The sequence below is a fragment of the Mycteria americana genome, chromosome Z, assembly GCF_035582795.1.
Source record: "Mycteria americana isolate JAX WOST 10 ecotype Jacksonville Zoo and Gardens chromosome Z, USCA_MyAme_1.0, whole genome shotgun sequence".
Taxonomy (NCBI): Eukaryota; Metazoa; Chordata; class Aves; order Ciconiiformes; family Ciconiidae; genus Mycteria; species Mycteria americana.
The window spans coordinates 63,360,710-63,373,273 of record NC_134396.1 but is presented as its reverse complement, the minus strand read 5'-3'; the positions used below and the strand labels follow the sequence as shown (position 1 = coordinate 63,373,273).

The window sequence follows — 12,564 nt, the reverse complement described above, 5'->3', positions numbered from 1 at the left end:
ATTGCCAAAACTGTCACTTCATCCTCCTCCCACTGTCGCTCCAGCACCTTCATCGTGCACCCAGGCAGGCATTCATTTCTCTCATTTTTGCCTTGCCTGTCGGGGAGGAGTCGCCACGGGAGGGGAAAAGAAAAAGGGAAAAAAAAAAAGCATCTCTCGAAGAGCTACTTTCACTTCGAAATGGCTGTTTTCACTCACCCGTTTCCCAGGCTTGAAATCGGGCTCAGTCCAGCAGAGACCATTACAGGCTCTTCTTTATTAGCACTGCTGTTAAGGTCACTCTGTGCCCAGGCAGAAGGAAACGTCTATTGATATCGGTGTTACGACTGTTTGTCCAGCCGAGAGAAGGAGGTGTTTGTTATGGGGGGGGTGTTGCATACGCTTATATTCACCAGCCCTCCCAGGGACTGTCGCGCTGCCTCCCCTCCCCGGAGCCTTTCCCGCCGGCTCCCTGCAGTTCCTGAGCACCCGCAGCTCCGCGCCGAGCCGCGACTAGCCGTGCCGAGCCGTGCCGTGCCGTGCCTTGCCGTGCCTCCCCGCCGCGCCCGGGGAGGGCGAAGATGCGCCCGCAGGACCGACACTCTCCCTGCCCATCACCCTTTCCCGCGCCTCGCACGGAGGTACCCCGCGCCCCGGGAGGGGGGGTGCGCAGGCAGAGGGGTTCCCGGGGAGGGGGGGGACAGTGGATAGCGGGACCACCAGAGGACAGAGATCCTCTGCCGGGTGGCAGGCCTCGCTCAGCACCGGCTGTCGGGGGGCTCAGCACCCCTCCGGCCGTCCCCGCCGCAGCGCCTGGAGCCGGCCCGGGAGGGGAGAGCCGGCAGGTTGCTCCGGGCTTTTCAGCGCTCCTCCGCCGCTCTCCCCCCGCCCCCGCTCCAAAATCTCACCCTTCAAACGGAAAACAAAGCGGTCCGGCACCGCGGAGCACGGCCGGGGAGAGGGTCGAGGGAGAGGAAACAGTTAATCACCCGTTTCGGTTACCGGCGGGGGGAGACGAGATCCGCTTTTTTTTTGTTGTTGTTTTTTTTTTTTTCGCTCCGCTACGCAACGGCCCCGCGTCGCGTTCAAATGACCATGTGACAAGGAAATAGCTGCTCGCCCGGGCCAATACTGGCCTGCGCTGTTAAAGCGGCAGGGATCCGCTAGCCGCCCCTCCGGGGCACCAAGGCGGCCCCCGGGGGGACGGGCGGGGGTCGCGCTGCGTCGGGCCGCCTCAGCCCCCGCCCCGCCGAAGGGGTCCCGAGGGGAGCAGGGTCCAAAACCAACCAATTACAAGGAAAAAAAACCAAAATACACTCTCCCCCGCCCCCCCCCCGCAAAACGGAGCGGGAGGCGGCGTGTTTGGAGGGGACAGACGGGGGAGGAGGGCAAGGACATGTCGTCAAGGCTTTATTTGAAAGCAGGGGAGCGCCCTGCGATTGGCCGGCCTCCACGCCCGTTTGGTGGTGGTGCTCCTCGGGGCGAGCCGGTGGGAGGGGAGAGGAACCGGCGGCCTCCCCCGCCCCCATCCCCCGCCGCCGGTCCTCCTGCGCCCGCTTTCGAGGCGGGAGCCATCATCATGGGAGGCGTTTAAGGGCAGGGGGGGGGGGGCAGAGGAGGAGGGGGGGAGAGGAGGAGGGGGGGAGGGAGGTAAGGCGAAGCGGAGAGTCGAAATTAGTCAAACGGAAAAGAAAAAAAGAAGAAGAGGGGAAAAAAAAAAGAAAGTCCTCTCCAATGAATGGAGGGTGAGAGGGCCGACTCACCGGTGGGGCCCCGCCGGGGAGGTATTTCTAGCGCGGCACGGCGGGGGCTGCCCCGCACCCATGACCCCACGGATAAGGTGCACCGTCCGCTTTCGGCGCGCCCGCAGCCTGCGCCGGGCCCGGGCGCTGGGCTGGCGCATCCTCCGCGGCGTCGTCGGGGCGCTGGGGCGGCGCTGGCCGCCGCGCCTGGCCCTGCTGCTGGTCCTGCGGCGGAGGCGCCGCGGGAGCCCCCGGCCCAGGTAGGGCCCCGGGGAGCGCGGCTGCGGGGGGCGGCGGGGGACGGCCCCCACGTCGCGGACGGCCCGACGGGGCGGCGGGAACGGGAGCGGGAGGCGGCGGCGGCCGTCCCGGGCGAGCGGGGCGCCCGCTCCCCGCGGCAGCCCGGCCCCGGTGGCGCAGCCCGGCCCCGGTCGCGCAGCGCCGCGGAGCCCTCTCCGCGCCACATGCTCAGATTGCAACGGGAACACGTGAGGTTTGCACAGGCGTGGGGGTTATTCTTTCTGGTGTGTGTTGTTTTTTTTTTTTTTTTTTTTTTTTTTTTTTAACGCAGCAGAAAACGACGGGTTCTTGAAAAGTTACTGTAACTTATTTCTGCCCTTCTTTTTCCCCCTTGATAAGTTTTTCTTTTCGTTTTCTCTATGGCTCCTTTAGAAAAAACAAACCCACCACCCCTCACCAACATTTGCAGCCGATTCCTTGCCAGCAAGGAACATAACTATTGCTCTGAAGAGAGAAAATGGCCACTGTTTTCCGAGCGTGTGTTACTTTCCACTGTTGTAAATGACAGTGAAATACAGTGCCCTACTTTGCCTTCCCTTGCTGTCATATAAATATGCGCAATAAGGGTCAGACCGGCCGAGCAGCGTCAGAAAGAGTAATTAAAATACACGCGTATAAAGGACCTTGAGAGACACCCGAGGTTCCGGCGTTTTCAGAGACTTTTTCCTGACTGCGGAATGCAAAATCGGGTTCTTGTGGATCTGCACGGCGCAGCTTAGGCCTCGATCATTACACATAATTAGACACATGCTGCAAAATAAAGCGAATATTAATTTTTATGAATATTTGAGGATTGTTCTGCAAAATCCTCGTAGGGGGTCATTAGAGGAGTCCACAACCTCCTCTAATCCAGAGTGCAGACTGGAGAAGAACAGAGGTAGGAGAGACGGAAAGTAGAAATATTTGCCTGAAAATATCTACAAAAATAGAGATTATATATTTTATATATATATATAATATATATATAAAAATTTAAACCCTTCAAGCTATAGCACTCGAGGTGTGGAGATAAAGCAATTCACAGCTTGCCTGCTCCAGTCTCTGGTTAGAACACTTTAAACACTTTTTGAATATCAAATGTGGGAGTGTGTGTGTGTGTGTGTGTGTATATATATATAAAATAATCAGAAACAATATCCAGTTTTCCTTGTTACCTTCAAAGCCCTAGTTTCTTGCATTTGTAGTAGGCCTAATTTCTTCAGCTTACACTAGATGGGGGAAAAAGAAACTATAAACTCTGGCTGACCTGAAATGCATGAATCTCGAGTATAAAATGTAAATAGGAAGGTGCTGATTATCTCCAAGTAAATTCTCTGTAGCAAGGACAAAACCCTCTCGTGGATCAGGCAGTGTAGCCATTTTTTTTCTCTCTATTTCCACACTTGCTGTAAATACTGCTGCTCCCCCCCCCCCCCCCGAGCTTGTCATCGGGTAGATCGAGTTCTTATAAAATGCCAGCTAGGTCTAAAATAGTCACTGAAATGTGCCGAAAATCTGATTCTGAAGGGGCTGGGAAGGGGTAAGACAAAGGTGTGTGTTTAATCTAAAAAAAAGATGAGATTTTGTCTTTTGCCTAACCGTACTCCTTCCGTAATAGGATGTAACAACATTACAGTCACAAAAGTAATGCATTAATATTTTGGCAGCTCGGAGACAGCAAACCCCGAACCCATAGTGTTTCGGGCCACAGTTTTCAGGAAGAGAGTGGCCTCATGTTCGGGTTGGATGGAAATCTATTTCAGGGGAAAAATATAATTTTGGAAATAAAGAGAAAACAGCTCTTTTTGCCCTTTTTTCCTATTTAGAGAGACGGGTCCTATTCTCAAGCTTTGCTCAGAATTAAATTGCTTGATTAGATAGACGAAACAAAGAAAATTTTAACACTCCTCGAGCGGTGTTATAGGGAGAGGGAGTCTGTTGTCGAAAGAGCGTCCACGAAGCTGTTTCTGAGCTCCGAGTGGGTGCTCGTCGGGCATCGACACCCAAAAACGGGCTGATGGAGGCAATCCGACAGCCACCCACCCACCCGGGCAGAAAGTCGGCCGCGCCGCGGTAGATTTTTCTTGCAACATCTAAACCTGTTTATTTCTTCGGACGATGGGAGAGATTTTATTTGCTTTTCCTTGTGTGTGTTTATTTGTGATTTGTCTCTGCTTCGCTATTTGTTTTTTTAAGCAAGGGAATATTTTGCCTGACGAATGTTTAATTACTTTTTGTAAACTGCTAGGTGATTATTCAGAGCCATTAGCTCGTTTTACTTTCTGATGACTGGGTAGCCCAAAATGAGGGACCGAAATAATACCATCTAAAATTTTTTTGAAGGTTTCTAAGAAAATTGTGAAAATATCTGGGGATAATTTCACAGCTATGTAGGCAGCATATATACATTCAGAAATGCGCTCTGCGCAATTTTGTATCGCACGACTCGGAAAACAGAAACCGCTGTATTTATTCTTTATTCTTTTATTGCAGGCTGTTGGGTTCTTTTGGGGTTTGGGTTTCTTTTTTTTTTTCTTCTTGTTCTTTTTTTTTTTTTGTCATTTTTATGTTCAAAAGAAACCTCTATGCATAAATTCTAAAGGTCTAAAATTAAGGTGCTAAATTTTCTTCTTCTTACCCAATATGTGTAATGAGGATAATTATCTTTGCAAATACACTGATACTTTAAGCTGAAGAGTAGAAAGATACTGTTCAACTATTTATCTTCATCGGGTTTGCTTCATTTTTAGCATAACTCCAAATAACTCTTTTTCCTCCCCCAACAGTAAATCAGGTTACTTCCATGCAACCTCTCCATTGCACCCCCCACCCCTGCCCCTCCCGCGCCTTTTTTGCCTATTTACAGGCGAGAAAACCTCAATATTATGTTCTCTATACGTTGTCTCTTTGTAGTATTTAATTAACCCCTTACTACCGAGTATTACCCTTATCTACGAATGCTTATTACCGAAGTACTCCTTAGATGATAAAATAACTCACATAAATGTTTTGAAATACTTTAAAAAAAATTTTTTTCATTAAAAAGGTAGTACTTGCTAAGCCTTAAACAGGGCGTAAGATGGCCGCTTTTGGTAACTGAAAATTACCTTTTCCGTTCTGTATGCTATTATCAAAACATCTCAGATCAATTTGCAGGATTGCTGTACTTTAGTATTAAAATTGATCTGTTTTCAGTGTCAAAGATCTGTATTGTTGAACAGTGGCTTTAAAAAGAAATAAGAGGAGGAATGTAGGATAGGGAGACTGCTTAACGTGGGTCGATTTTTCTTTTCCTTCGGGAAAATATCTTTGCAGTAAGGTTTCTTTGGGGAGAGAAAGTGGTTTCTCCTCCCTTTCCCCAAAATACAGGAGTCGTTTTCAAAACACATTAGCACAGACGCGGCTATTATTTCCGTAACTTCAGATATGACCGTGTGTTGTCATGTTTCGATTAATCTGAGGTCGTTTGTTGGTAACAGAATTGTGCAAAATAGGATTTTCTTTTGTGGGGGAACAATTCGTATGACTTCAATAATGCAACTTAAAATTGTGTCTTTTTAATGATCCAGTAGCCTGATAAGTGATTTGGAGTTTCAGAAATCGCTAGCACGGGACCGGATTTGTTGTTTTACGCCATTCTGCGATTTCCTAGCTTTTAACAGATTTTAGCAGGGATGGAGATGCAGACAGGCCCTCTGACTCCTCTGGTAGCGTCTGCACTTACAAATATGTTGGCTTGTGAGCGTATAAATTTTTTTATACTTACATATTCACAAAAAGACAGGTATACATATTTTTATACACACACGCACAGATGCATATAATCCACTATCAATACTATTTCACAGAAAGCAAGATTAGCCAGCGATAATATGCAACCCTGCCGCGCCTCACTATTGATTTGAAATTTTAAGACACCTAACACACGTAACCAAGGAGGTTTTCTCCTTGGATTTATCTCTACGTGGCTACCATTAATGGCAGAGAGCGCACGAAAGACTGGAGGTCACTTTGCCTTTTGGGTGGGGCATCCTTTCCTCTTAATTTCTCAGACTTTATGGACTTTTTAAAAATCCACTTTTAAACTTTATTTGTTGCTTTTTTAATTTTTTTTTTTTAATCGCCCGCCAGCCCTGGGGACCGTTCTGCACCTCGCGCTGCAGCAAAGCCACGGTGCGTGGGAGCCCACCGCAGGTCCCTGCCGAGCGGGCGCCTCGCCCCACGCAAGCCCCCTTCAAACGCCCCACCCTGCCCTCGTAACGCCACTTTCCCCAGAAACTTTCCTAGGGAGGCTCAGAAAGCCCGCAAATGAGGGAATTTCAGTGCAACCTCTGACTTGTCTACGCAGGGATAAATTTGTGTTTATTTCTCTCCATCCGAGGACGCCTCTGCCTCTCGGCCGTCGGTACGTGTAGACATAAAATCTCCATTTTTCCCCTTTCGTGTGCCCGCGCGGCGCGGGGGGAGGTTAACGCCGAAGGGAACAAAGGTGCATCGGCGGCGGCAGATACTGCTTCTGTGGCAATCGCACCGGTTTTCTGCAATTAAAAAGATGAGATTAGGGAACTGACACTGGGGGAGAAAAAAAAAAAAAACCCACCCTAAAAAACTTCCTTAATCTGTTTTCTGTATTTGCTCACTTCACTGTCCGACCTCGGCGGTGGCTCCGAAACGCCCCGCTCTCCGCGTTGCCCTGCGGGAATGCGGGAGCCTTAAACCCCCTCCTTCACCTTGCCCAGGTCTGCCCGTGGCTTCGGGGCGGCGGAATGAAACCTGCAATCCGCGGGTCGTGGGTGCTGCGCGGCCCCGCGAGCGCTGGGGCCGATCCCCCGCTCCCCTCGACGGGGGGATCCCTTCCAGGGGTGTCGGAGGCCCGCAGCGGGGAGCCGCTTTGTGCAGGAGGGATGAGGGGGAGGGCGGGAAGCAGAGGGAGGAGCCAGGTGCTTGTTTTTTGGCGACCTTCACAGCGGCAAGGTGAGGCCCTGCCCAGCCTCTGGCTGCCGGGCTGGAGCCGTACCTTATGCCGGCTGGGTCTCGCCGCGGTTTTCCTGCCCGCGAGAGGCTCCCGCAGGGCCGGGGCGAAGCGATCCTCTTCTGCCGGGTGCCATTAGGTGGATCGCAGACTTCCTGCGGGCACGGCTCTCTTCCTCATCCGGGCCGCCCGCTCCTGGCTGGCGGCGGGGCGGAGGGACGGACCCCAGACCCACGGCTCGGAGGGGCTCGGGGCAGGGCAGGGCCCCCCCTCCGGAGGCAGAGGCCAAACCCGCCTATAGCACGGGCGTCCCTCTCTGCCCCGCTAGGGCTCTGGTCCCCCTCTGGCCCGCCCGCCCCACGCAAGACAGCCACGGGGCGCGTCCCACCTGCCCGGGCCGCGGCGGCTGCGGCCAGCCCCGGGCAGCCCGGAGAAGCCGTTTGCCGGTGGGGCTGTGGCCCCCTCCCTGCCTTGGCACCCCCCGCAATGTGGGAGGGGCGGGGGGCGCCGGCCCGTAGCCCCCGGCCCTTCCTTCTCCGGCACCGACGGCGCCCGGCAGGCAGGCAGGCCCCGCCGCAGCCGGCCCGCCCTCTCGGGGGGCCGTGACACGGCGCTCCCCCGTGGGGGTGCCGAGCGGCCCCCGGCTGGCACCTGGCGGAGCGGTCTGCGGGCGCCTCGCCGTCCTCCGCCGCCCCCCTGTCGTCCCCCCGGGAGGGTCGCGGATTTCACGGCAGCCGCCAGCACCGCGCTCCGCTCCCCGCCTGGGCCGGCGGCGGGGGGCTGCTGCAGCGCCCTCAGTAACTTACATAAGCCCGGGGTGTGCGCAGGGCGGGTACGCAGGGCCGGGCCAGGGGCCGCCTGCCCCGGGGGGGCCGGCTCGGGGCCGGGGGGCGGCGGCTGCCCTCGGGGAGGAGGAGCTGCATCGCCGCGGCGGGCGAGGTCCCGGCCAGGGGAGACAGAAAGCCGGGGCGGCCGTGCGAGTCGGGCCGGCGGGGCCGATGGAGGGGTCCCCCCGGGGCGACGGCTCCAGCGACCGGCTGTGCAGTGCCGCCGCCCGCGGGGACCGCGAGGAGGTGCGGAGGCTCCTGGACGCGGGCGCGGATCCCAACGGGACCAACTCCTTTGGGAGGACCCCGCTCCAGGTAGGGAGCACCGGGGGGTGGGGGGACGGGTAGGGGGAGCCGTCCTCTGCAACGCTGGCGGGTGTGGGGGGGGATTTCGGGTTTTGAACGAATTCTTCTTTTTACGGTGGGAACGGGACTCCAGCCGCAGCTGCCTGAATGCAGGCGGGAGCTTTGGGGAACCCTCGCCCTCCTGCAAGTACTAGATGGAGTTTAGGGGGGCACCGCTGGCAGCAAACGAATTATGTTAGAGGGTACTTAAAAGGAAAAGTGGGACTGCAAAATCCGCTTCCAGATGGGTCCAGGGAGCTGACTGCGCTTCGATTAGCTTTTCTCGTTTGTTTTAAATATAGCCTTAACGGGTCTTTTTCCCCAAGGAAATCCAAGTGGGGTCCCTTATTAGTATTTTCATGTGAAAGAACAGCACAGAAGATGGAGTAGAAATTGTCACTGAGTAGAAATTGTAACTTGAAACTAGGTATTTATTAGTAGTCATCACCATTATTAGTAGCATTTTTTATATTCGCTATTTATCAATAGTGGTAGTATTCATTGGTAGATATTGCAAGTACCAGTGTCTAGTGGAGTTGCTTTCCAGGCATTTTGAGAGCTGGAAGTGTGTTATATTAATCGACATATTTAAGCTGAAAGCTTTTAAATGCTCATTGAACGATTAATGTCCTGTGATCTAAACTGGACTTGTGTATTTCATGAAAAGGTTTTCTCGAGTTGTCATTTGAAGCGATATATGTAATGATTCACCAGCTAAGCTGAACAGCCATTTCGGTCCTTGCACTTTATATGGAAAAGGAAATATTTTACTTATGTAAGTTACTGAGAAAGGCACCTAGAAAGTTATTCGTTTTGTTTCTATTGTAGGTTCAAATTCCAGCTGAAAAGGATCTCCAAATGTTGTAAATTTTCTCTTTCCTCCCGTCATTTCAGAGTGAGACTGAGTTCTGTTTCCCTTACCAGCACTTTGCAAAATGGCTGCCACTCTGACATGTAGACTCTCTTTATCTTTCTGAAAAACTTAACCTCTATAGGAATTTATAAATTATGACATTTATAAGCATTTTCACACTTATATTGTAAATAAAACCAAATATCTGTAGCCCATAACCAAATTCTCTCGAGAAATAAAATAGAGAGAAAACCTATTGTCTCAAGGTATGTTCTACAGTGTGAAGATTCAGTTTATGGAGGTTAAAATTCCATTGAAAATGAGCAGGAGAATGCGGGAAGTAAAACCCCAAGTGTAATTTTTTTTTTTTTTGCTTGTTTGTTGTTTTTGTTTGGTTGACTTTGTTTTGGTTTTGTTCAGTCTTTCGTGATCAGACCTTGCCAGAAGTTTCTTTTGGCTCATGCTTTTGGCTCAGCTGCAGAGTGGCATTAGGGGTTCAGCAGGAAAAGTTTTGTGCACTACCCATGGGCGCTCAACAGCCTTCCTCGCTCCTGTGAGAAGCAGCACAGGTTTAGCCGGAGCTGAGAGAGAGAGAAGCGCTTGATCCCGAGCTGGGGAGGGGGGAAATGCACCCCGGGCACCGAGAAGAGCTGAACCCCTGCCAGGGCCGTCACACCCAGCCGCCCGGCCCGGCCGCCGACGGGGTGCTGCCGCTGCACTGCTCGCTGGTGCATCGGTAGCGCAGGCCAGGGCGCGGGGGCTTAACGCATGGCTCCTCAGGGCTGTCACAGGGTACATAGACTCTGTGTGAGTATCTATATGTATATATGAGTGTATATATGTGTATATCTATATATGTGTATGTATGTATATATATGTGTGTATATATGTGTATATGTGTATGTGTGTATATATGTATATGGGTGGGTATATGTATATGTATGTACATATACATATACATGTATATACTACATATATACACTACATACATATATACACATGTAGTGTATATACACTACATACATATACAGATACCCACCCATATACATATATACACACATATACATATACACATATATACACAAATATACATATATACATACACACATATATAGGTGTATCTATAGGTATACACACACACACAATTTACAGTATAATAAATGGTACGTATAAATGGTATATCTAAATGGCACGTATATTGTGTGTGTGTATATATATATATGTACGCGCATATATATACCTGTGTATATGTACGTGTGCTCGCGCCCGTGTGCGTATGTGTCTATACACAGACCGCAAGTACCGTATATACCACGGGATGCGTATAAAGGCTATGAACCGTGGAAGAGAGCATGCACCTATGTGGTGCCTCGTCTGGACATCACACGCGTGGTGGCTCATGTTGTAGTCGGTCACAGGGCACAGAGGGGTATCTCAGGCTGGAGGGCACCCGCGAGGGTCGCCGAGTACAGCCGCGCGCGTTTACGCCGGTCGCAGCCACGAGCAGCCGGCACCGGAAAATTTTGCCCCACGGACGCCCCAGCCCCGCAGCCCCCCGGCCGCCGCCCCCGGCTCTCCGCGGCCGCGGTGCTCCGCGGTGCTCCGCGGCGCGGTCGGCGCGGCGCTGACGCTGTCTCTCCCCGCAGGTGATGATGCTGGGCAGCCCGCGGGTGGCCGAGCTGCTGCTGCAGCGCGGAGCCGACCCCAACCGCCCCGACCCGCGCACCGGCTGCCTCCCGGCGCACGACGCGGCCCGCGCCGGCTTCCTGGAGACGCTGGCGGCGCTGCACCGCGCCGGGGCGCGCCTCGACCTGCCCGACGGCCGCGGCCGCCTGCCCCTCGACGTGGCGGCGGGCGGCCCCCACGGACCGGTGGGCTGCTACCTGCGCCACCCGCCGCCGCCCCCCGCCGCCGCCGCGGCAGCCGGGCCGGCCGCGGAGGGGGCTGCGCGCTGACCCGCCGCCGGCCGCCCCGCCGCAGCGCCCCAGGCCCCGCGGCAGCCGACCCCCGCCGCCACCCTCTCCCCTCGCCCCCTGCGCGCATCTCCGCGGCTGGCGCCGGGCCGCCCCCGCTCCCTCTGCCCCGGAGCTCCTCCCGCACAGCCCGGGCGCCCCGAGTCCTGCTTCTGCGAGGCGATGCAGGCTGCTGAATTTTCTAAGGAAAAGCGGAAAGAACCCAAAGACGGCCGCGGGGAGCGCTCCTCGTCCTCCCTCCTCCGCAGGCTGCCCGGCGGTCGGAGGACAAGCAGCAAACGGTCCTCCGGTGCTCGGGGGGACCGAAAAAAAATTCGTCGTTTCCTCGCTGCATTTATTGTTAACTTGATGCGGTTTATGGAAGTGAGAACGCTCTGTTTCCCTTAGCGGCTTGCTCACTGCTCTGCAAGCCACTGCCTTGATCTGCATCAGATACTTGTCCTGTTCACGACGGTACTGATTTTGGTCATTATTGCACACTCCTGGAGAGCTTTGCATTTTACTGCTTCATTGAGATTCTTTTATATAGCCGTCCGAAATAGTGAACACATTAGCCATCCCGTTTACACATCTAATTCATCTTCAAATCTTCTCCCCTCATCACCCCACTCAACTTAGAGAGTCTCAAAATATTTAACACTGATCGAGATGACGATTTGGGAACTACTGCGAATGTTTTGTGTAGACGTATTCAGGGAAAGCTATTCATGTGACAAACCAGTCGGTAATCATTTAGCTACTGCCCAGTTTTAACATTTGGAGGTACCCCGTTCATTCAGAAGATCTGGGCAAGGAGCTCGGTATTTTTAAGACAGCTTTCCGGGTCTCTAAAACAGACATTTGGAAACAAAACCAAATGACCGAGCCTGGTTATAAATCTGAATCTCTTCACACGCATTGCCTTTGTTTTTCCTGAGAGATTTCCATCGTTTACCCAATGTTCGTACTACCGTGTGTAGTTAGTACTACTGTGTGTAGTCAGAAACTACTACTGTAGTGTGTGATGAAATGCCTGTTATTATTCAACAACAAAATATCAAAGAGGATGGCTTAAAAAAAAACCCCAATCCTTGTGTTCAACTATTAAACGGTCCTGTACGCAGCACTACTCGGTGTTGGGCGGTGTTATTTATTTCGGCTTTGTTCGTCGATTACATTTTTTGTGTCTTGTGCACGAACACGTATACATACACGCAACACATTCACGCAGGTGGAATACACAGGGCTTATAGGCAGATGTGTGTTAATCACTCACATACATAGTCGAGTTAAAAACATCCATGAAACTCGTTAATTTCCTTATTTAAAACGGCCCTTACAGAGCAACAGGAAAGTTCAACTGTACTTCGTGCCCGTGCATGACTTTACGATCTTTTTAAGAGCGGAAGATTTTTTTTTTCTTTTTCCGCTAAAAATATCCGATGGCAAGCACGCACTGCAGAATAAGGCACCGCGGGTGCATACCGTGCCCGAAGGCTATTTTTTTTCCGATTCCCGAAGATACGTTGGTATTTTTGCAGCCGTGCTGAGGAGCCTGCACTTTGCTCAGGGCACAGATCACGGGGGCAGAAGAAGCGATCCAATGCCCCGTCGT

The 12,564-nt window shown here is 52.6% G+C and overlaps 1 protein-coding gene across 3 annotated transcripts; it reads left to right on the top strand.

Annotated features, from left to right (window-relative positions):
* The first annotated feature begins 399 nt into the window (after positions 1-399).
* On the top strand, positions 400-12,104 carry LOC142421614 (cyclin-dependent kinase 4 inhibitor B-like). Of its 3 annotated transcripts, none has more exons than XM_075526444.1 (2): positions 400-620; positions 10,644-12,102. In XM_075526444.1, exons 1-2 carry the CDS (start codon positions 561-563, stop codon positions 10,950-10,952), a joined length of 369 nt encoding a protein of 122 aa, XP_075382559.1. In that variant the 5' UTR covers positions 400-560; the 3' UTR covers positions 10,953-12,102. The 3 variants fall into 3 exon arrangements, with proteins under 3 accessions (XP_075382559.1, XP_075382560.1, XP_075382558.1); XM_075526445.1 differs by lacking the exon at positions 400-620 and adding an exon at positions 1,731-1,981; XM_075526443.1 differs by lacking the exon at positions 400-620 and adding an exon at positions 6,938-8,114 and having other exon boundaries at positions 10,644-12,104.
* Positions 12,105-12,564: the final 460 nt, after the last annotated feature.